A 23,358-nucleotide genomic window follows, 5' to 3' on the forward strand; every position below is an offset into this window, starting at 1 on the left:
AAACCAATTTATGATTCTATGATTCATCTTTTTTTTTAACATGCATCTCTCACCCTTTTAAGTTCCCATGCTCTCAAAAGGGCATCCTGACAGCAGTGAATTGCATCACATTCTAATGACCTTAAAAATAAATGCAGAGCAGCACTAGTCAGGATGATGTAGAATGCTGGAATCTTTCAACTGAAGCCCCCTATTACGATTAATCTTGGGAAATAAACAGCGTATGTGTCTCAAAGTAGCTTGAAAGGAGAACTGCACTTGAAATCCAAGCCAGTTCAATAATTAATCCTTTTACTACTCTTGCCAGCGCTACTCTATCTCACAACCAGAAGGGAGTGGAAAGCTAAATCAAGTCTGGAACTATCTTATGCCTAAATAAGGCTGCCATACAACAGCCCTACTAATGCTGGCTTTATAGTCAGTAGTTGGTGAGGCTGAAAAATAAACTCAGCAAGTTTTCAGAAGGATTGGCATACTGCTGTAGTCAGCTGCATGAGGGCCACTGCTGATGACTCTAAGGGTTACAAGAACAAGACGCCCATTTTCTTAGTAAGGCTGTTGTGAAAAATGCACTGAATGTAAGCAGCTGCTGCTCTAGCATGGCAGAGCCAAGATTTTACTCACATGAAAGCCAACATGAAGCTTGTGGAGAACTTCAAAGTTACAAGTCAGCACAGGACTATTGGTCTCATGCCTGCGGAAAGGGTACGTGGGACTGCCTGTAGTGAGAGAGAGCCAAGTGTTCAGCCTTGCCAAAGCACCAGCAAAATAATTCCTGGAGCATTTGCAAATTTGAAGGCTCCTCTGTTGGACATAAACCAAAAGTGAAAAGAGAGCTGAAGCTGGGATTGTCTAGGCTCCTAAAATGTGTAGTAAGAAATGGCTTCTTATACTTGGAACCCAGGTCTGAAAAACACATGGGAACACATGATAGCCAAGATAAACAATTCAAAAGTAGAGCTGGTTGCTTTAAAGTAAAAAAGCTGCTGACCAAGATTTATATCAACACCAAAATTACTCAACAAAAACACAAAGCTGTAATTTTGAAAAAAACCTTTTATTGAAAAGTAGTGGAAACACTGGAAAAAGTATAAGTTAACCGCTTGTCTGTGTCTAAAATGCATAATGTGAATTCCTGCTATACAGTAGCTCCAACATGTTAACAACATGATTAGCAAGTCTGCCTTCTCTCAGACCTCCTAAAGTGGCTGCACACACAAGCAGGCTCTTCTGATGAGTTAGAGCAGCCTCTCATAGAACAGAAGATAGGCTTGGGAGCTCAGCACTTTGGACACAGAGACAGGTTGGACGTGGGTATCACTGATGTGGAACCACTGACCTTTGACTGGCTCCGTTTCTGAGGCTTTGAAGGGAAAAAATTAGGAGTAAAAGTTATTACAAAGAATTGAAACAATCAGTTCTATTACTGTTCTTCAATAAGAAACATAGAGTACAATCACAGAATCATTGAGTTGGAAAAGAACCTCCAAGATCTGAGTCCAGCCTGTGACTGATCACTGCCTTGGCAACTGGACGGAGTCCTGAGTGCTAACATCTGGGTGTTCCCTGAACACCTCCAGGGATGGGGATGTCACCACATCCTTGGGCAGATCCTTCCAATGCTTAACCACCATTTTGTCTTAATTTCTTCCCAATGTCTGAGCTGAACCTCCCCTGGCACAGCTGGAGGCCATTTCTTCTTGTCCTGTCACTGGCTGCCCAGGAACAGAGCTGCACCCTCACCTTCCTACACCCTCCTTTTAGCAGTTCTGGAGAATGGTAAGATCCCTCCTGAGCCTCCTTTTCTCCAGGCTGAGCCCTCCCAACTCCCTCGGCTGCTCCTCATAGGATTTCACCAGCTTCATTGCCCTTCTCAGAGAACTTACTGGCCATGGCAGGAGGTTGGAACTACATGATCTTTAAGGCCCCTTCCAACCCAAACCATTTGTGATTCTGTAAGAAATAATTTGTAAAATATTTCTAATGATTTACCTTGAGATTGTCCTCGAAGGACAAGATCAGAGAGGTGGTTGGTCATAGCTCTCATTTTAACATAGGCAATGTAGTGCCCAGACCTCATTGTTCCGCTGTGTTCAACAACTCCATAGAGAGAGTACAAGACTTTTGTATTCCCTTCAGCCACATTCTAGAAAACCACAAGTTTAGCTATGTCAGCCAAGTTCTGGGTTTTGAAGAATGTAAACTCTTTGATTTTTTGCTGATGAAATGGAAACTGATTATTAAAGATTCATGCAAGCACTAGAGTTACAAGCCGTGAAATACAAGTTACCACACAAAGTAACAGGTTTAATAAGCGTTTTACAAAGATTTTGCTAAGCAGCTTTGTTGTGAAAGCATGTTAGAACATGGGAAAGGAGAATCTGATTGTTTTCCCACTTACTTTACATTTAGCTGTACAGAAAGGAGCCAAGTCTATCACTTCTGGGAACTTGATATGCCTGTTAACCTTCTGCAGATTAAATCCAGCCTTAAACAATCAAAGTAGAAGGAAAACCCCATAATGTTAAAATGGAGCATAATATAACCTTATTTAATTACTAAATGTTTCAGGTTAAAGTTTCGACAATACAAATTAGTTTTACATTACACAAAACTGGGAAAAAGCAATTTTTAAATTTTCTCTGATGTCCAGTATTCCAGCATTATTTCCTTGCCCCTACATGCTGCACTGGAGCACAAGTTAAGATGGCTCTTCAGCTCACTCATCCATTAATATAATGGTAGCAGAAGTGGAAAAAGAATCAGCTCTAATGTACTTCAGTAACTATGAGGACAACTCTTGCTTCTCAGATACTGTAACATGCCTGAGGATCTGATCTTAGAGCATCCGAACTGATGCAAACTGTGCTCCCACCTTAATCAAATAATCGTCCAGTATCAAACTGGAAAAACAAAAGGAGATGATGATAAATGTTATTTTCTTCATTATTACAGTCTCTTGGAACAGGTTACACATTTCCATTTTTATATGAAATTGGTTTTCATCTAATTAACGTTGCCTCCCTTGTTTTTCAAGTATATTGACCAAAACACCAAACAGGTTTAAATTCAGAAGAGGCAGTACTCTTTCTTTTTCCTTTCCTCCTTCTCTCTTGAAAAACTGAACCCCTGAGTTTAAAATTTTTCTACAACTTGGGAATAAAGAGGTAAGTGACTTCAGTGTCTGTAAATAAAACTTAAGTTACTCTGCTTTCCTTTCATACTTCCTTATCTCCCCACAAGGCTCAGAATCCTCTCTTTTCCACTTCTGCCAACTTTTTACTTATTTGTTACTAGTAAGGGATCCTATTTATTTATACCTACTGAAATATATGAGCCCATGAACAGCTGTAATAGTAGGAAACCATTAATGTTAAGATTCTGCTTAATACAGTAAATAGTAAGAATAATGAGGGGATCTATTGTGAATACACTCAAAAAACAGTGTTTTCCAGTTAATTAAGGGAATATTCTTTCAGGAAAACACATCTCAATACTTCAAAGACCACAAAACACAATGCTGCACACTAATGCCTTCTAAACTTAGGGGGAAAAAAGCAAGTGAGTTTTATAGAAAACAAAAATAACACTAGCATGTTTTCAAGTTAAGCTAGTACTATATGCTTTTGTACATACATATACATATTAACATGTGGCTTTATATATGTATCAGCCTGCTACTTACATGCTGAAACCTCTTTAAGTGAAGTGTTAAAATTGGAGGAGCCAGAGAGATGAGCATCTGCTTTTTGGCATTAGTATAAACATACTTCTTTACACCTGCAGAAAAGAAAAATAGCCAAAGATTAAAACAAGTGTTTTATATCAAAACAAATGTTACAGCATTAAATTAATTTGCACTGTTTAAACTGTTACAATGTCATCTACTACAAGAACTGAGAAGCTGAGGATTTTCCTTCAAGATGATAAATGAAAGTAGACTAAGTTATACAAATACTACTTTAGGGTACCCTTTACCCACTCAAGAAGTAAAGAAGTATATATTTAAAGTTTTCTTTTTAAAAAGTTTGTCATACTTTTTATGTTGTTCTTTGGTCCACAATGCCTTTGTGTACACACATCACACAGTAGTTTATTGGTCTCGGTAAGTGTTTCATTACGGGTAAATTGATACAAACAATGATAGATGGAATCTTCCTCAGGGTTCAGCTCTTCCCTGTTGGCCAGAGTACAAAATGCTGTTTCAGGGTCATCTGTAGATACTTCACATGTCTTGTTAGGAACAGGCTGAAGATCATCCAAGGTACTTGTGTCAGATTCACTGGTACCCAAGTGGAGTTTTGCAAAGTCCGTAGCAAGCTCTTCCTCATCTTCATTGTCATCATCCTCCTCTTTCAAAGACAAGTTGTCAAGGCCATTGACAAACTTCACAGGAGAATCTGAGCCTTCCACAGAGAGATCCGTGACAGACTCATTTTCTTCACACTCTTGTTCTTGTTCAGGCTTCTCTGCATTTTCATGCCTGCTCTCTGAACTAATTTCTGAACTATTTCCCTGTATATTCAAGTCTTTCTGAGTTAAGCACTGATCTTCACAGTCATGTGATGATTCCTCTTCTTGCTTCTTATCAAGAGTTTCAGAGCTCATTTCAGTCTCTGATTCTTGGTTGTACTGGACATCTCTCTCTGGCTGTTCAGCTGCAGAGAGACCTGTCAATTGAAGCACCTTTCCTTGACGCTTTTGCTGCTGGCGTTGGCTCTGCACATTTGAATAAACAAGAGTACAAAAAGCGAAGTAAATATAAATTACATTCAGCATTTCTTGCATGCCATAGATGCACAAGGGAGGAGGGGGAAGAATAATCTATGATTTAATGATCAGAGGTTATCAGTTCCACTAATACTGAATTTATCCTCACTCAGATGTAGTTCCCACTGCTCCTTGTTACACAGTACTATCAAAATACAGCTAATGGCGCCCTTTCTGTCTTCCTGATCTTTCTTGTGTCTGTATTCTAAAATTTTGTGAATATTCTTTCAATCAGTGACTGGAAAACAGTCTGATACAAATTAAGGCTACTTCAGACAGGTAACAAATTCTACTGGATATTATTATATTATTCCTACACAGAAACACTCAAGAGAACATTTTAACAGCAAAGACATGGATATCGTTGGTCTTTTCAGCTGTATATTTGAAGAAGAAATTCTAAGCTGTGTCCTCCTTTATGTGAACTAAGGAAACAAAAAAGAATTTCTTTTAACAGAAATAGCAAGCACAAAGTGAAATACCTATCCAAACCCACCTTGGCTTGTTTTTTAGTCTGTTTCTTCATTTTTTTCTGAAGGTGTTTACTCATACCAGGGGGCTCATATTTCTGCTTAAGGTAATGGTCATTGATTTTATCCTCTTCATCTTCAGATTCCTTTTCTTTGTTTTTTTTAATGTTTTCTCTCTTTGTAATTTTCACTTTCTACAAAAGCCAAACAACCACAGAAATAGAGATGTTATCTCAGTTTTCAGCTCAAATGTAACATTTTAATGATGTAACATACAACTCACTCAAACCCTTGTTAATGGCAGGAGTGCCACACTTCAGAGAGTCCATAATAAACAGAATCAAACAGTATGAAAAGTAAGACTATAGAGAGCCAAATTCTAAACTTGTAAAGGGGCAACATCACCTTTGCCTTTGACAGATATAATTAACTGCATTGAAGAGTAATGTTTAACACAAGCAGAGACATTTTCAGTTGGATTGCCTGCCACAGAATTTGTTTGCTTCTGTTAAAATGAAAGTTGTTTGTAGTGGAAGGTGTGACCCCTTTGACTCTGGGGCTTCCATTCTAATATTTATGAATAAGCAGTGCTACACAAAAAATCTGAAATATTACATATACAGATTAACAATACAAAACACAAAGCTAATCAAGTACTTCGAGTGTCTGGAGATTGATCAAATAAGTATTCACATACCTACCCTATCAACATTTCTTAATTTTATTCCATAACCTGAATACTAGGAGAAGTGTTCTTAGACTTGGGCAGGAAAATGGATTAAAAAAGTGAAAACAAATCCCCAAAGAACTCAAACTACTTGTTTGACTTTCCAGAGACAATTTATGAGCCACAACTTATAGGACCAACTCTCATTAAAAAATCTTACTTTCTTTCTGTGCAATTTTGACTTGCTAAAGAGACTTTTAGAAAGAAGCTTAAATTCTCTTCCTAATGACTGTATAATAAAATGCTCTTCCTAATGGCTGTATAGTAAGTATTTTCATATAAACAAATAAACAAAAAAGCTGAGAAGCACCTATGTACTGTTTCTTACCTGAACATCTAGTACAGGAAGTGACAAATCAAGGAAGGACTCATGGACCAAGGATACCTTTAAATGAATAATCAAGGCTCCAATTAAATTTTGTTTGGCAGTAGGTGGTTTGTGTCAATAGGTGTATTTGCAGGTTTGCATTCAAGGCCTGCTTTTACTTGTGCACACAACAGTAAAACACAGCTTATTCACCTCCACAAATAGTTTCCAATGACCAAAAATCCAGCAGACATATTACCACAGAAATGAACATGACATACTTTTATGAATTTCAGGTATCTAGTGAGACTGCACCCTAATTAGGGCCTAAGAGACTCATAGCTGTAATCTATCATGATATTCAGAGAGCCCATTTACTAATACACCCAATTACTTCATTCTCAGGATATATTATCCCAGTAGTGCCCTCTTAACTGATCTCCTGGCAATCCCATGGTCTCTTTTCATTGTGGGAAAGGGGAAAGCCCTGAATGAAAAACAAAAGGGCCCCATAGCAATTAATTTGCTCTATGATCTGTACCACTGGAAGGTGTTCACTGGGAATCTAGGAGAGAATTTGGGCAGAGGCAGCTTGCTATTGCTGACCTCTTTTTCTGGAAGGGTTTTGAAAGGAACTGAAAGATTAACTTTAAAACACATGAGAAGAAAGATCCCAGCCAAATTCCAGCTAGTCAAGTGTTACTTCTACAGACAATCACTTTGGGGCTCTCCTGCAGATTACAGGACATAACACTCTAGGTTATTCACAGCAGGCAGTTTACTTACAGTTCTGCATTCCTCACACATAATTGTGCTGGTTAATTCTCCGCCAAAGATTCGATCTACAAAACTTTGTATTCCCTTTTTCTTTTCATATTCTGAGAATTCAAAAAGTATACAGTAAAGTTTAAAAATCACATACAGTATACTGGCAATCAATTTCATTACAGTACACTGAATAAAAAAGAATAATATAACATAGAAGGTGTATGATAAAACATGTTGGCCTGTTCTGCTTTCCTCAGGATAGCAAGTACAGCAAGATCCTTAAATTAAGACTCTTCTGTGTATCAAAAGAATGGGGGTGAAAACACATTCCCTGAACGCAGCTTGGTTAAACCACACCTCTACCACTTTCTCTGTTCAAAAGCATTTTCTATTTTTTCAGAAGTACTGCCTCTCAGTAAGAATTCCTGTTTTCTCTCAAGACTAAAACAACTATCTGAACAAATAAAACCAAGCATCAACGTTGTTCTGACAAACAAAACAATTCCCTCAAGTTGTAATTTTAGAGTAATACAGTCTGAATTTAAATTGGCAGCTCATCTTCTAAGTCATGTTGAAAAATGTAAAAATTCTTCTGCTCATGGTTTGGATTTTTTTATACTACTAGTAAGTAACAATGGGCTGCATTAGTGGCTGCATAAATTATATTCACATACTAGTATTTTAATTTCTTACACGTTTGAATAACTAATCATAGCCCAAACATATTTTAATGTATGATGTCTATAGAATCAACTCTCTTATCCTGTTAAGAAGGAAATATCACCAAGTTCAGCAAGACATTTAAATAAAGCCTAAAACTATTGAGTCTCTTAGTATAGGTACACACATACTCAGGAGGTGGCATAAAGTTAAACAAGTAAATGTGTATCTTTTAGTTGATACTATTAATGTTACTTTATATACTTCAACAAAAGAGATATTAGAAGTTAGTAATGGTGTGATAATTTATTTTACCTTTAATTTTCTTTTTAAGTTCTTCTTCATTTTGTTTGCTAGAATCACTCAGCGCCTTTAGTATTCCAACACTTATTTGCTGAAATTTTCAAAACAAATATACTCTGTAAAATTTCCTAAATTAATTCAGTTAGCTACTTCATTTTATGATGTATTTCAGATGGAGGAAAAAGTATGACCTTCACCAATTAAGAGAATCAATACAAACAACAAAAATACCTGTAGAACCACACAATAGTTCCTGTAGAAATCACAAAGAGAAAAATCAACTGAGAAGTTGCAACCATAATGTTCTAATTAGTATGTAAGACAATCAGTCTAAGGATGAAATGTCCTCAAATTAAAACTGGCAAAAAGCCCTTATGGAATTTCTACAAGTCACTCCAGAAATGAAGACATAAGGACATTCTTTAGGGTGACTACACATACTCCAAATCCACTTTTTCTGTGGGCTCTCTTTGCTAAAATGCAGCAAGTGAGAGCTATGGACAGCACGACCATGGTACTGAGGCTGATATATCTCAGAAAGTAGATTCTTTCTCCCCTCAGCAGAAGAAAGAGTCTGGGTCTGGGGTATGAAGAAGAAAGGTATGCACAACTATGACTTTAGCACTCACCTGGATTTCTTCTGCTCTCATTCCATCAAGTAAGTAACGAAGCAATTCATGACTGTCTTGCTGCTGATAACCTTTGAATCGTATTGCTCTGTTAAATGAAATTGTAAAGTATAACTGAACTCAGAGATAAGGCAAAAATTATTCACACTAAACACACATGGACAAAGTCTCCAGAATGTATGTATATAAAAGCAACAAGTGTCTACATATCATATTTTCTAAAAATATGATGCCAGATACTCAATATGTCACTGAGAATCTTTCATTTTACTGCTATTCATTTGTATTTTGTTCTTATTTCAAAAATTGTTAAGCATTCTACAAATTTTATATGCTGTGTTTTGAGCTAGAGATAAAAAAGAGGGAAAACTGACAGTCTTAAAACAAACTTTTTCATACTCACTATAACGTGCAATTGTACAGATACTCACTTTTTACAAACCTGAGCAAAAAGTTCCTTAGGAGTCACTACCCCTTTTTTTGTCTCTTGCATTTCTGTCACAAACTGATGCATGGCTAGTGTTAAAGGACCTGGCTGATCTAGTTTTATTAGCTGAGGTTCCTGTTTGAAAGAAAAGCAACAGATCTATTTTGCCTTCATTCGGTGGGAGATTCTTTTGCAGTAAGTTTTTCATTTTCAGTTCATGAAAATATTATTGTCAAATAGAATACACAAAATTTCAAAATAGCAATAAGTTAAACTGACAAAAACAGCATGTGATTTATCATGAAACAATTGCAAAGCTCAGTTATTTATTACTTAGTTCAAAGTCTGGATTTCTTGTCTTTACTAGGAAAAAACCCCAATTTCTTTAAAAAGGTTGTGCATTTTCTTTGCTGTCCCAATCTCTTAACTGTAATGACAGCTGTGTTATTTAAGCTAGTGCTACAGACATCTTCTAATTTCTTATTTTGCATTTAGACAAGTAGCACTACAGCAAGAATGACATCTTTTCATCCTTTAAATAACATCATCATAAGGCAAGCACTCCTCCTACCACAGAGTACTGAATCACTCCTCTTACACTCTGAACAAAACACCTCCACTGACTTCAGAAGCAACTTGATGTAAATCAGTGGTGAAGCTCCTGCTGATTTTATATCCTAATCTTGCTAGTATTTAGCAGGAATAGCTTTAAAATTGACAGATAAATATTGCTTGTTTCCTTAACAGACTGAAAGGTGAGGACAAACACTATGGAGGTCAAAGCATATTACCATGCACAGCTCAGGTGACTCAATTTTAATTGTTGTGCCAGGCATTTTAGCTTCTTTAAGCAGCTCCCTCAGAACTGGAGTTTGTGATAAATTCTGTAGAACATAAAAGACAGAAAGAGATTGGAAAATGGGAACAACAGGAAAGGCAGCTGAACTGTCATGGAATTTGTAGCAACCAGTTCAGCAGCAATTTATTTTCCCAAACACAGACTAAAGTGGTTAATTGCTACTCTAGAATCCCCACTGGTGTTTAAGACTTAGACTTAAAGGTCCCATATAGCTAATGGGACTTTCAATGCCCTCTGTAAATATTACTTCATTTTGCAGAAACCCTAAATATATTTTTTTTCTCAGACTGTTTGACAAGTGTATTTACTAATGTCTGTTTCTAAAAAAATCAAAGGATAAAATGCAGTGTGTGCATTTGCTTGGTTTAAAAAGTGTTTAAAAGTAAATCAAAAGCAGTTTACTAAAATCTACAAGAACAGTGGGAATTTTGTTCAAATAAAGCTTCAGTATCAAGAGCCAAAGAACACAAGATCACATCAGTTCCAATACACATGGAAGTACAAGTTTATTCTACACTTCTCAGATGAACAAATCACACAAGATGGCAATGTCTGCAACATGCTCATCCTGGCTTTTTCATCCAATATTTAGTTTTGAATTTCTGTTGCTGAGAGAGGTATTTTTATTTCAATAAACACCCATGGTCTTTAAGTACTAACCTCTTATAGTCTAAGAGGTCACAAGGGTGATGTGTCAGACTATTTCATATTTTTTAAAATACCTAGAAGTTGGAATGGTTATTTAATGTCAGTGAAAAATGCTGTCCCTCAAGGACAAGGCAATTTATTGTATTGCCACTTAGAGCAAGTCTCAACCTGCAGCTCCATTTCTTCCTATTTCTCTGGGCCAACACACTATTTTTAGAAAGAAGCCATCATTCCTGGTGGATTAAAAAAAAAAAATCACATTCTAATTGTGTCACTGTAAAATGCTGGGGGCAGGGTTGTTGTGGGCTGTTTTTCATTTTGTTTGTGGCTTTTTTCCTATTCAAAGTTTTTCTAAAAATAACAGCAAGTCCTGTACCTGCATCACTGCATTAAAGAAACATGTATTCCCCAGGTTACTAAGTCCTTTCACAGTGATTTCTCCATTAGCAGTTGAATGAGAATTTTCTTCTTTTAGTGAATCTTCTTTTTCTTGCTCATTTTTGCTGTCTTTTTCTACCTTTTTATTTTCAACTTTTTTGTTCTCTTGTTTTTCTACAGAAATAATAAAAACATAGCACATATTAGCATAGTTATGGGGTACAGACTAGGGAAATTATTACACCCAGCAGCAATCTATCATGTTTAGAGCTTATACAGATGATAATTAATTATTTAATTTTTAAATATAAAACAACTGGTTTAGGTTCTTAAATTGTCTAGGTAACAGAAGAAAAATAAACAGAACAAAAAACCAAATCACAAACCCTCTGAAATGCTGTTTCAAATCAGCAAATTAAACATCTCTTGGCCCACAAGCCATTCATGCCAACATCCTCTGAAATTCTTGAAGTGTTATCTCAAATTTCGTTACTGTCGAAATCACTTATGTGAGGGCTTTCTACAACATCCAACAGGCTCCCACTGTCAAAGCATTCTCATATTCATTTCATGTTCATCTAAACAGATGATACTGAAAGGTTTACAGCCTTCAAGGCTAGTTAAAATTATTTTTCCTCAAATTATTTCAGTGTATTGCTGAAAATTTCAAGACCCTGTTGAATAAAGCTGTAAGGGAGTTTCAAGCAGCTTTCAAAATAACATCCAAACTGGTTCTGCCAGTTTGGCAGTCAGCTATTGATTAGGTTTCTGGTAAATAGGGCTGAGAGCTAATACCAACTTGGTTTTAAAGTAACATAAGTTCAGAGAAAGCAAGGAAAACAGACAATACAATCTTAGGACAAGAAACAGATAGATGGACAACAACATACAGAACACATGAAACAAACAACAACTGCACCCAGGTATTCAGTGGTTTTCCAGTTCAAACCCAAGAAGAAAATTTTGGCAACTGATATGAAGTTCAACTGTGTGTTTGGGAAAGGCTGACCACTCAAAAAACTGTGCTCCCTGCAGGAAAATCTCCGGTGCTTTCTGAAAAAATTGAATTCAGAGACAACCACGTGGCATTACTGGATGTTTGTGTTCCATTTCCCACAAGGCCTGTGATTTCACTCAAGTGTTAAAATTTCTGACAGTTATTTGTTATAGGATTTATTTTCATATGCAAATTCTTCCAGTTTTTCTGGTGGAAATGTCTTGTACAAAATCAGTTTTGCCATTATGGGAATGAGGGGGTTTTTGCTGGGTTTGTTTTCTTTTAAACAATTGCATCTTTCACATAGACTGCAGGCTGAACACAATATTTCAGAGTTCTAAAAGCATTGCAGCTGCCTATACTAAATGTACAGATCCAGTGACAAAAACTCTGTATACTACTCCTTCCATTAGGGTATGTGCTGCATCAACTGGAGTCTTAGTCATTCCTGATAAATTCACAAATACCCACAAAAAGACTTTAAAAAAATCAAATTAGATTATCCTTAAGCAATTTTTCTTTAGATCTCAAGACAGAATGAACAACACTGATGAATAAACACAGCACCCTATTTACTGAAAGGCAAATGCCTATTTGCAGAAAAACTGAATGTCACATTTCTAAAAAAGTCACAATAAAACTGCCTTTTTTCCTCCTATTCTTGTATGTCTTTTCTGTAAAAGTTTAGGGGATGCTGAGGAAAATCCTGATCGAATTAGGTCTATGGGCTAGGATGTTAATTATGCTATTAGAATTGCAACAAAGAAGATAAATAAAAGGGGAGAAATTAGTTTTTTCCTTTACCATAAGGTGTTAAATCTAATGTAGTGTAAATTCTGGATTTATAGTAGTCTCCAACATTTAGAAGATCTTCTGATTTACTATATCTATACTATAATTACTTACCTGCATGTGATGAGTCAATACCAACTTGTTTTCTAACAAAATCCACAGTCTGGCCCAAAAGTGTTGAAGTTTTATATGGAACTTCCTTATCACATAGGTAGCACCTGTCTCCGCCGCCCCCAAAAGAAAACAATTAATCCTATTTTTTTTTCTATTATTAAAAATCCTAAACTTGTTTCATCACACAAAGTTATAAAATTACAAGGCTTAGTGTAAGATTTATAGGTCTTAGAAAAGAATTGAAACTACTTAGCAAAGAAATAAAACACTTTAAATTATCTTTAGTAAATTATTTTGGTGACTGGCAGTTGCAATTTACAAGTATAAATTATACTTTTAAGATATGTGCTTCTTGCTTCAAGAGAAAAGCTTGGAAAATTTTGCCAAAAATCAAGAAACAAAGCTATCAAGCCCTAAAGGAAATGACTTATGCATATTATGGCATGGAAAAATATTTTGAATATTCTAGTCCAGCAAATACTTAATTGTATTTAATAATCTGCTTTAGAGAAAATTGTGGGAGAAGCTGCAGTCATAAAGGTTTAAGAAGGATAAAACCCTGACAGAACACAAAGAGCTGAAGGAGTTTTATATGTACTAATTTTGTAGTTTCACCCAATCAACTCTTTGAAGAAACAAAAGGTACTGATACTTCTGCATTTTGGAAAACCCCAATTACAGTTCTTAGGCAGACTTCAGGATTACTGTAAGTCAGACTCAATTTTCTGATATTAAAAGCAGAAGAAGTCTGCAGCAAAGTGTTTCCCCAAATTTCTGGCATCCCTGGCATTAGGTATAGTAATGACATTTCCTTGTATCTCATTAAAAAATTGGCTCAGCTTTTGGATCCCTGATTGTTTATCTATTGTCTATCTGGTTTATCACAAAAATAGACATTCTCACTCCTGGAATAACAAAGGATAGTTACATCCATGGTGTGTTTTAACACCATAAACTTCTACCTGTCAAAAAACATTGTAGGCAACCTTGAAGGAATCAATGGGTTGGAAAAGGCTTTGTTAGTGATGGCTGTTTAATCAGCACTGAAAACAAAGTACAACAGCACTTGTAAACCCATAAGAGCAGAACTTAGTGAATTCCTACAACTCTCTCTTTCCTCTCAAAAAGATGTCTTTAAACTTTATGGGTATTATTTATATCCAATTTGAACCATATGTGCATGCAAACCACAGAGCAATTTGGTCACACATTCACATAATTAATAAAAGCAAAAGCAGTTTTGATCAGAATTTTTGTACTAGATCCACTGTGAAATACAGTTCTTGACTATTCTCACTGTGGGTTGGATTTATAACTAATATATAGCCAATATATCAATCTTTGAATCACTTCTTGAGCAAGTTTGTACAACCAAGAAATTCCAGAATGAAGCCAAAACACCTTACTTTGACAACTTTCATTTGCAAATATTTTGATTAAAAAAACAGGGAAAATAGAGCACTTCCAACCCACAATTTTAACATCAATCTAAATTAACAAAGAGAAATCCACTAGTTAATTAATAATATTACTAATAATTTCCATGCTAGAATTCATTAAAACTAGTAATCATTACATGAAAGTGGCAAGTATGATCAAATAAATAGATAATATTATATAAAATGAACATTACTATATATATAATGGTATAATTACTTTTGAGAGAAACAAAAACTACCAGGGACACAGATTTTGTATTGCTTGATCCAGTAGCATCTCATAATTCTAGCTGTGCTTCCTGTCCATATGTGGTATTAAAAAATTGTATTTACCAAGGAAATAAAAGTTAGGTTGTCACTAAGTGCACATCAGAAAGAACCTTCTCCCAAGGTCAAAATTTAAGATTTAGAGCTACAGATCAACATTTGTTTCCATGTGTTAGTACTCAGACCAAGTAAAAGCAGTAAAATATGAAGTCAACCACATCTACTAGTCGGTCGAGTTAAACCTTAATTATGAAAATTTTCTAAACATAAATTTTACAAAAAAATAACATTATTCTTCAAATCTCAGCAAAGGCTGCTGGAAATTACATGTTTGGAGACTCTTTAATATATGCCTAGGGAGAAATCTCAGAAATCACAAAGAAAAGACAAATTATATTCCAGCCTCTGTTCCCCTCCAGCTCTTGTGCTGCCTGACAAACTCACCACACACTCCAGTTGTCCAAACTGAGGACCAAGCAGTGGGGATCTGATCTTGGTGTTTTATAATGCTTTAAAGCATGCTGCTCTGGAGAATTTCTGTCACAGCCCTACAACATTGATAACCAAAGTGTCACAAAATCCATTTGACTGTCAATGAAACAAAGTCAGAGTAAAAACAAAGTATTACAATCAAAACTTTTCAATTATGCTCAAGTAATTGGGATCAACAGATGGCTATTTATTTCAAAATACCTATTTCTGCAGATGGGCAATTTACCGTGTGCAGAATAAAGCTGCTATGGGACTGAACATTTAATGAACAGATTCCAGTCTGACCACCTGAAAGAACCAAACAGAACCCAAACCTCTCCACCATGCAGAGTTCTAAATTTCATGAAGTAATGTGAGCACTAAGATCTTGTAAAAAAAATCACAGATTAGGAGCATTTTGATTTCCTCAGCAAAATTATTCAAACTTTCCAGGAAAACAAGTTCTCAAAATAGAATTTTAGCCTTAAGCCTGCTAAATGCCTCTGGGCCATCTTCCAAGTACTTCATTTGACATCTTTAAATCACACTCTACAGTATGTAAAGTCATCTAGGTAGCACCATCTTCACAATAAGAAAGAGGGTATATAAGAGTTACATTAGAAACTCTCTTGTTCCACTGTATTACAAGACACTGAAAGGTATTAAGACAAATTAACAACAAAAGAGATACCCTATGGCCACATTTTAGGCATAACCATATCGAAGTGCCTTCATCAGTCTCCTCCTCCTCAGCCTTCTCTTGTGTCTTACTGTCTGCCTTGCAGTCCTGACAAACATGCCACTCCACATTCTGCAGTGCCTTTCTCACATGCCCTTGGTCCAGTCCTTTACGAATATGCTTGCACACAGGTTCTACAAATTAAAAAGCACAAGAAAGATGTAGGGAGCATAACAAATGCAAGCACTGAAGACAGGCAGCAATTCAGAAACTAGGATAGTCTTTCTAGAGCCAAAGAAAGAAGAAACCTTTTGTTACCACCATTCACAATCTGGGTATACTCTTGCTGCATCCTAAACTGTACTTTGAGGTGTTTTTATGGCTCAGATAGTGTGATAGCTCTGAATCCATCTTTGAGTCTCAAGATTGCAAACTTCTAGTGGCATAATCTGAAATTGGTGCAAATCTTTGTACCTACAGTTTTGTTCCTATCCATGATTACAGGATTTTATCAAAGTGCAAATGCTAGTCAACAAGAGACAAACACAGATATTCAGCATTCTTTTAGCCTTTTTGAAAAACATAAGTTTCATTTACAACCTCAAAATTGTCATTTAAAAAACAAAACTAAAAAAATTCTGTATATTGGCAACTCCTGTTGCAGTGGAATTATCCACCATGACTGGCCTTGGTTTAATTTGTGGCTTTATAGGTCTTTGTCATCATAAGATAATTTATTTATAGGCAAAAAATTGAGATGCCAGCAGGTAGAACACAACTGATCTCTTTGCAGGAGAAAAAGGAGAACACTTACAGTAAACATTGACCCTGATTTCAGGAAACAAAAAAAGCCCCCAACAGCCCCAAGAGCCAAACCAGACAAAAGCAGTTAAAAAAGGCATTAGAGACAGAAACTAACACAGCAAGACCAGGACAATCAGGAAACCAAAGCAGAGTGGACTTCAATAGGAAAGTGATATCAGGAAATTTATACAAACCACCACACCATCCCACCAAGCCTCCTCAAACACTAAGTGCTCTCTCTCTCTCTCAACTAAATTAATCTGGTTCAACTCACTTCCCCAGTTGGGATCAACAAAAAAAATATGAGAAGACACAATCTGTGACCTGGTAGATAAGGTGATAGAAGTGAATGCAACACAACACAAGTAAAAACAAAAGCTACATAACAAGGGTAAACAAGACAAAAAAAAAAAAAAAGAACAGGTGAGATCCAGTGGAGCTAGGAGAATAAAATTTAGTATCTGGGATTAGGAACTATTAGGAACAGAACAGAAAGGTTTTAACCAAAATGCACTATGAGAGCTGAAGTGTCCAGAATCAATACCAAATTAGCTGCTAAAATAAAGGCAAATTGCTTCACAAAAAGTATTTTAGTCACAGCTTTTACTGATAAAGCAAGAATCTTTTCACTAAGAAGATGCAACTTAAGCTTGGCAGCTGACTCCACAAACCCTTTATGTTCTGAGTAATTTTACACAATCTGTATCAGCAAAGAACTGTGTGTTTGAGTTTCCTGAAAAACCAGAAACTAATCTCAGTTTTCAAGACAGGATTATTACTTTCTAACATACTTAGAAAAATCATGACAACAATATTTCTTGTTAGACTTGAGTTTCAATTAATAATCCAGATTTTGTAAGTGAGACTTCAAAGCCAGTGACTAGTGTGAAGGCCTTTTAATGTTAACCAGCTTTCAATCCTTCTTTAAGGTTAAAAGAAACATTATGTCCACAGACTTCTCCAAGGAAACATACTCAGTATATCCAGAGCCTCATCAGACTGTGTGGTTTTGCCTTTGATGCGTTTCTTCCCCATCTTTGTTGTCTGTAATTGTTCCTAAAAGGAACAGTGACCTAACAAAGAAAAACAGTAAGATTAGAAGGCAGTTTTAGTTTTCTTTGTTCATTGCTATACAAGTTGTTTCTATGGCTAAGCTGTCCCTTGAGGTGAATTAACTTGCTTTAATGTGACATTTTCAAACCAAAATATTAATTATATTTTAGCATGAAACAATAGTAACTGCTGTACAGACAAGATCACAGTGCGAATTACAAAACGTAAATGATTTAAAAAGTTAAATCAAAAGCATTGCACAAAATAATAAATTTTTGATACTTCAGTATTAAAAATCCTATAAACCTTAAGGACTTTAACAGACACCACAAAGATTTTATGAAAAATAATTGGTTTTGTCCCAATTAAATCTCGAAGCATTTTCAACTTTTTCATTTTGTTTATTGCAAATTCCCTGCGTCTTTGACGAAGTCTGACACAAGTAAAATACTTTCAGCATATTTCAAAATATACAGACAACAGGAATTCAGATTTTTCAATTTCTTTACTGGGACGACCTATCATTACTTTTCCCACATAAGAAGCAAATAATTCAGACAGGTGTGTTATCTACTGCACCTGAGGATCCTTCTCAACAAGGGTACTACAGAGTCCTAAACCAAGAGTTTGGCTCCAGATGGGTGGTTACCATACATGTGATAGAACATTCTTAGTTTCTAGTCTGTAGCCTCTGTACCTTGCCTGATAAAAGATCATTCAAAAACCTCAGGTAAACTTAAAACTCAACATATGTTGTACAATGAAAACAAGGAAACCAAAAGGGTTCAAAATCAAGTCTCTGCAATCTTTGCAGGCTAGTTTAACCCTGCTGCCCACCCTTCACGTAAACACAACCAGCACTGAATCTGTATTAATTCATCTTACCAAATCCATTTCTTTGCTTATACTTGGCAGCACACCAGCCCCAGAGCACAGCTGGCTACTTGGAGATGTCACAGCCAAAAAAAATTAACCCAGACCAAGAAAACCAGTGAGAAAAATTAATCAGGGGAGAGCTTAGGCATGATACACACAGAGGACATTTTGTATGAAAAGCCATTTACAAACATGAGCATGTTTGCAAGAGCGAGCTCTTAGGGCTGGTGATGGCCACTTCATCGAGAGAAGAATTATCAACTTTTGCAACCCAGCATTCAACTTGTTCAGAAAAAAAAAAGCAACTGTTCATCCTACAACCTTCCTCTACAGCACATTTTTTTTCTGCAAAAAGCTACCACGCTTAATCTTGCATAAAGAACTTCTAACTAAAAAAATCCTTTCCGAATTGTCCCTGCTCCTGCCGGGAAGGCAGGACGGCATGGACACGTGGGGCTGTTAATTTTCGCCACGTTGTGCCTGGGCAGACTTGTCCGACAGGCTCTGCACCAGCCTTTCCAGGGCACTGCCCTCACGAAGAAATGCACTGCCGAAGCGACTCAAGAATTTTATATTTTTTTAACAGAAGATAGAGCGGTCTGTAAAGGACCAAACGCGCACCTGCGTTTGACTGACACCCTGGAGAGAAGCCCCCAGAAGCTCGCTCGGAGCCCCCGGCTATGAGGGCCGCACGCCGCCAGCCCGCGCTCTCCGCGCCGCGGCCAGCAGGTGAACCCCGGCCCGGCGCCCCCGCGACCCCGCCCCGCCCGCGTCCCATTGGCCCGCGCCATGACTGACAGCTGCCGCAGCCAATCGGGAGTCCCGTGCCTCCCGGCCGGAGCGGCAGCTTCAGCGCACCGGCGGAGTGAATCCCGGACGGCGAGGAGAGTGGCCGAGGCGGTAGGAGCGCGGCGGCGGCCCCGGAGGGCTCCCGTCCCTCACCTGTCGGCGCGGCGGGGCGAACGACTTGGTGGCGCATGACTCCACCAGACGGGACAGACCTCTCACCTCAATCACCGCTGGCGCGGCGGCGGTCACCGGCTGCCATGCGTGTTTCCCGCGCGCTGCATTGTGGGGCCGTGACCGGGGGCGGGGCGGGGGACGCGCATGCGCGGGCGCCACGCCGGCTCTCCCCTCCTCTGTGAAGCGGTGTGGGGGAAGCGGAGTGTTCGAGGGCAGGAGACACCTCAGCACATCTGAGCGACAGCCCTGTGTGGAAGACGCTGGTTTGGTGACACACCAGCCGTCCTGTCCCACCTCCCGGCGGCGGAAACCGCGTGGGCTGTCAGCGTGTGTGCGTGGCCCAGATTACCCGGCACACACGAGCCAGTTCTGGTGGGCTTGTTCGTAACTATGCATTAAGTCTACGGCTTCCTCATGAGGGGAACTGGAGGGGCAGGCACTCTCTGGCGACCAGTGGCAGGACCCGAGGGCAGGACATGAAGCTGAGTCAGAGAAGGTTTAAGGTTGGATATTAAAAAACAGGTTCTTGTCTCCAGAGCGTGGTTGGCAGCTGGAACAGCTTCCCTGGGAAAGTGGTCACTGCAGCGGCCTGGCAGAGCTCCAGAAGCGTTTGGACAATGCTCTTCAGGCACAGGGTGTGACTCGTGATTTTCCTGTGCAGGGGCAGAAGTCAGACTCGATGATCTTTGTGAGTTCCTTCTAACTCAGCATATTCTGTGATTCTGTAATATGATTTGCATAGGAGTAGTTTATTGAACTTTGTCCCATAATCACGCCGTGTTTTTCCTGATTCTTTTCTTTGCTCAGGGAACAACGGAAATGGCCAACCAAGAAGAAGCAGAGATACAAATTTCGGAGTTAGATTTATTGTCTAGCATGTTTCCTTATGTGGAAGAGTTTGCTGTGACAGACCAACTGGCTCTAGCTGAACTGAAACATTATGTAGAAAATGAGTCTGCGGAGGTGCCATCTTCAAAAGTCCAATTTATTCTGAATGTAAAGACAGAAGTGCCTAATGCCTCTATGGTACTGTAAACACCTTTTTTTTTTTTTTTTTTAAATACTGTATTACTTTTTGGGATTTTATGACTTATGTGAAGTAAACATTTGCAAATTTGTTTTTAGGTGGAATTCTCTATGGCCTGTGCTTTACCATTTAAATATCCAGCTGTTCTCCCTGAAATTACTGTGAGGTATGACTGCTAATAAAAACATTTATAAGTTAGAGTGTGTTGCACAAATACAGGCATGGTCAGAGAAAACAGTCATTTTATTTTGATGGTTTACTGCTGAAGCTTATGCTTATGATTTCTCTGCTGTGCTCAGCAAATAAGTGAGGGAAAGGGAAAAAGCATGAAGGATTGGCCTCTCTTCCCAGGGAACCAGTGGCAAGTAAGAGGAAATGGCCTCTGTGCCAGGTTCAGGGGAGGTTCAGGTTGGACATTAGGAAGAACTGCTTCATGGAAAGGGTGGTCAGTCATTGGAAGGAGCTGCCCAGGGAAGTGCTGGAGTCGCCTCCCTGGAGGTGCTCTGATCATTGGTCAAAGGTCGGGCTTGATCTTGGATGTCTTTTCCAAACCTAAGGATTCTATTGTTCCATGTTTTTAAAAAAGATGCTAAGTTGTGAACACATATATCTTCATATGCATTTCTATTTTTCTTTAGGTCATCATTATTAAGCCGCTCTCAGCAGATTCTCCTGAACTCTGATCTAAAAACATATTTGATGCAAAACTTCAGTGGCGAGCCCTGCATGCTGAGTGCGAGGGAATGGGTTAAAGACCATGCAGCTGCTTACATTGACAAAGATCTTTCATCCTCCTCAGTGACAGCCTCAGATGCCACACAGTCAGAAGCCACCACGTTCACTCGATTGTGGATCTACAGTCATCACATTTACAACAAGCAAAAAAGAAAGAATATTATTGACTGGGCCAAGGAGCTTTCTCTGTCAGGGTTTTGCATGCCAGGGAAACCAGGTGTTGTTTGTGTAGAAGGTTTACAAAGTAGTTGTGAAGAGTTCTGGTCAAGGTTAGTTCCTCTTTGTACTTAAATGCAATTAGTAGTTAGAATATTGAATTTTGTCATGTTGTACATGTGGCCACAAGGTGGGAAATCCAACCACCTGCCAAGCTGTGAAGATCTGCAAAGTATTTGTGTTTATAATAATGCATGTGCAACTCTGAACATCCACTGTACTGTTGGTTGCAACAGTCAAAGCTACTAGTATTGCATGGTGGACGTTTATTTTCCTCTGTGTTTCACTTTTATAGAGATGGACTGCAGTACCCCAGTTGTGTTGGATATGTGTGCCATCACATTCGTGTTTAATTCTGCTCCCATCATTTTTCCTTCTGGGTGGAGCTGAGTAAATAAGCATTGTGGTTAGATTGTATCAGCTAAGACTGTGTGAGAATTCTTAGCACAGGGAAGACAGAAGTGAGCCCTGAAATGTAAACCACATCCTCAATCATTATTTTGTGAAGAATAGCATTAAAATTTTTCAGTCCTGAGGAGATATGAAAAAAACAAGCCTTTCCTTATGAGAGTATTTGTATATGAGTGCTATTTCTATCACCAGCTCATGAACCGTTATCTCTGTCAATCTATACACACAAACAAAATTTATTGACTTTCATGATGATAGTTATTCCATAGTATTTCCTAAAACAGTCTTAATTTTTTTAGGTAGATTAATATTTTCCCAATTGCTTTCAGGATAAGAAGATTAACATGGAAAAGAATTCTTATTCGGCACAGAGAAGATGTTTCTTTGGAGGGTGAAGGACATGCTGAGATCCAGAAGCAACGAAAATTCTCCACTTTGGAAGAAAAATGTTTTGATGCACATGGTGCCAGGGGAAACCATATGGACTTGGGGCAACTATATCATTTTTTAGAAGAAAAAGGATGTGCTGACATATTTCAAATGTACTTTGGGGTTGAAGGACATTGAAGGGGTTGAAGATCACCACAGGCCCCAGCACCTATGAGTTTTTCTGCAGCTGTTGGCCAGATAGGGGATTAATAATCCATGATTTATGTGATGAATCCAGTTTTCAATGAAAACAAATATCCAGTGAAATCCTGAATAATGAAAATTACTATAGGAATGCTTTATGCACTTTCTGGTGTTAAGGAGATTTAGGGTACATACCTATTTCAAATGAAAGAAAATGTGTTTTATAACCTACTGGACACTTACAGAACTATAGATGAACAGATGGAATATGGTGAATGAATGTACAAATAAGAAAAGACAAAACTGCAGAGTGGATATCTCAGGAATGAGAACATGATGTTTACATTACTTGTTACTGTTTATGTATACTTAATGAAAACTTTTTTTAAAGACAATTTTCTACTTTCTACCTGAAAGTTTAGAAAGCCATGAGATCAATATTTTATTTAAAAAAGAACAAAGGGAGGGAGCAAGTTTACAAGAGTCTTACTCATGCTGCTAAGATGAGCTAGGATGTTTACTCTAAAGCATAAGAATTTTCTGTAGGTAAATTGTGTGAGGTAAGATAGATACCACGGTGGATCCACTATATCTGTTATTTTGGTTTGTGTAAAAACAGCAGTGTACTTTATGGCATGCTCCAAAACTGCAACTGTCCTCAGCCTTCTGAGATTGCAAGTTTTCACTCCTGTAATATGAAGTGCATTATGTTGCGCATGTTTTTGAGTGGGATTTCAACAAAGTTGTATCAATGAATGCTATTTTTGTGGATACTGTATCTGAATGCCATGGTAGAAAAAGCAGACTTTAGTTTCTTTGTATTAAATATTTTTATTAAATGTTGATTAAATGTTTCCGTACACATCTAGTAAAATCACTGTCATTCAGCTCTCTGGTACGGATTTGGAACACCTTTCATAGGGACACTTCACAGCGATGCCATTCGAAAATGTGAAACTTTTCCCAAATCCAAAGTCCTTGTAAGTGTACAAGAA

General features: G+C 37.8%; 2 protein-coding genes across 12 annotated transcripts; one reads left to right on the top strand and one right to left on the bottom strand.

The window, feature by feature from the left end:
• Positions 1 to 1,038: 1,038 nt before the first annotated feature.
• On the bottom strand, positions 1,039 to 19,568 carry USP16 (ubiquitin specific peptidase 16). Of its 9 annotated transcripts, none has more exons than XM_079318267.1 (18): positions 19,447 to 19,568; positions 17,484 to 17,582; positions 15,718 to 15,899; positions 15,000 to 15,103; positions 12,850 to 12,953; positions 10,945 to 11,123; positions 9,853 to 9,945; positions 9,066 to 9,196; positions 8,635 to 8,722; positions 8,018 to 8,096; positions 7,061 to 7,152; positions 6,296 to 6,352; positions 5,267 to 5,434; positions 4,038 to 4,719; positions 3,686 to 3,780; positions 2,402 to 2,488; positions 1,993 to 2,146; positions 1,039 to 1,363 (listed from the first exon to the last, which is right to left on the bottom strand). In XM_079318267.1, exons 2-18 carry the CDS (start codon positions 17,542 to 17,544, stop codon positions 1,239 to 1,241), a joined length of 2,481 nt encoding a protein of 826 aa, XP_079174393.1. In that variant the 5' UTR covers positions 17,545 to 17,582; positions 19,447 to 19,568; the 3' UTR covers positions 1,039 to 1,238. The 9 variants fall into 9 exon arrangements, with proteins under 9 accessions (XP_079174393.1, XP_079174397.1, XP_079174394.1 ...); XM_079318271.1 differs by having other exon boundaries at positions 10,945 to 11,120; positions 12,846 to 12,953; positions 19,447 to 19,519; XM_079318268.1 differs by having other exon boundaries at positions 10,945 to 11,120; positions 19,381 to 19,518.
• RWDD2B (RWD domain containing 2B) lies at positions 19,254 to 23,237 on the top strand. Of its 3 annotated transcripts, XM_079318342.1 has the most exons (6): positions 19,254 to 19,338; positions 19,938 to 20,089; positions 20,209 to 20,427; positions 20,527 to 20,594; positions 21,067 to 21,432; positions 22,120 to 23,237. In XM_079318342.1, exons 2-6 carry the CDS (start codon positions 20,081 to 20,083, stop codon positions 22,355 to 22,357), a joined length of 900 nt encoding a protein of 299 aa, XP_079174468.1. In that variant the 5' UTR covers positions 19,254 to 19,338; positions 19,938 to 20,080; the 3' UTR covers positions 22,358 to 23,237. The 3 variants fall into 3 exon arrangements, with proteins under 3 accessions (XP_079174468.1, XP_079174470.1, XP_079174469.1); XM_079318344.1 differs by lacking the exon at positions 19,254 to 19,338 and having other exon boundaries at positions 19,916 to 20,089; XM_079318343.1 differs by lacking the exon at positions 19,254 to 19,338 and having other exon boundaries at positions 19,966 to 20,089; positions 20,209 to 20,397; positions 22,120 to 22,385.
• The last annotated feature ends 121 nt before the right edge of the window (positions 23,238 to 23,358 follow it).

Source organism: Erithacus rubecula (genome assembly GCF_903797595.1).
Source record: "Erithacus rubecula genome assembly, chromosome: 1".
Taxonomy (NCBI): Eukaryota; Metazoa; Chordata; class Aves; order Passeriformes; family Muscicapidae; genus Erithacus; species Erithacus rubecula.

Coding starts and splice junctions, on each gene's coding strand:
- USP16 (XM_079318267.1), bottom strand. CDS start 17,544: ATGGGGAAGAAACGCATCAAAGGCAAAACCACACAGTCTGATGAGGCT. Junction 12,954..14,999: donor TTGGACAACTGGAGTGTGTG/GTGAGTTTGTCA, acceptor CGGCGGAGACAG/GTGCTACCTATGTGATAAGG. Junction 4,720..5,266: donor AGACTAAAAAACAAGCCAAG/GTGGGTTTGGAT, acceptor TCAAATGTGCAG/AGCCAACGCCAGCAGCAAAA.
- RWDD2B (XM_079318342.1), top strand. Junction 20,428..20,526: donor AAGTGCCTAATGCCTCTATG/GTACTGTAAACA, acceptor ATTTGTTTTTAG/GTGGAATTCTCTATGGCCTG. Junction 20,595..21,066: donor CTCCCTGAAATTACTGTGAG/GTATGACTGCTA, acceptor ATTTTTCTTTAG/GTCATCATTATTAAGCCGCT.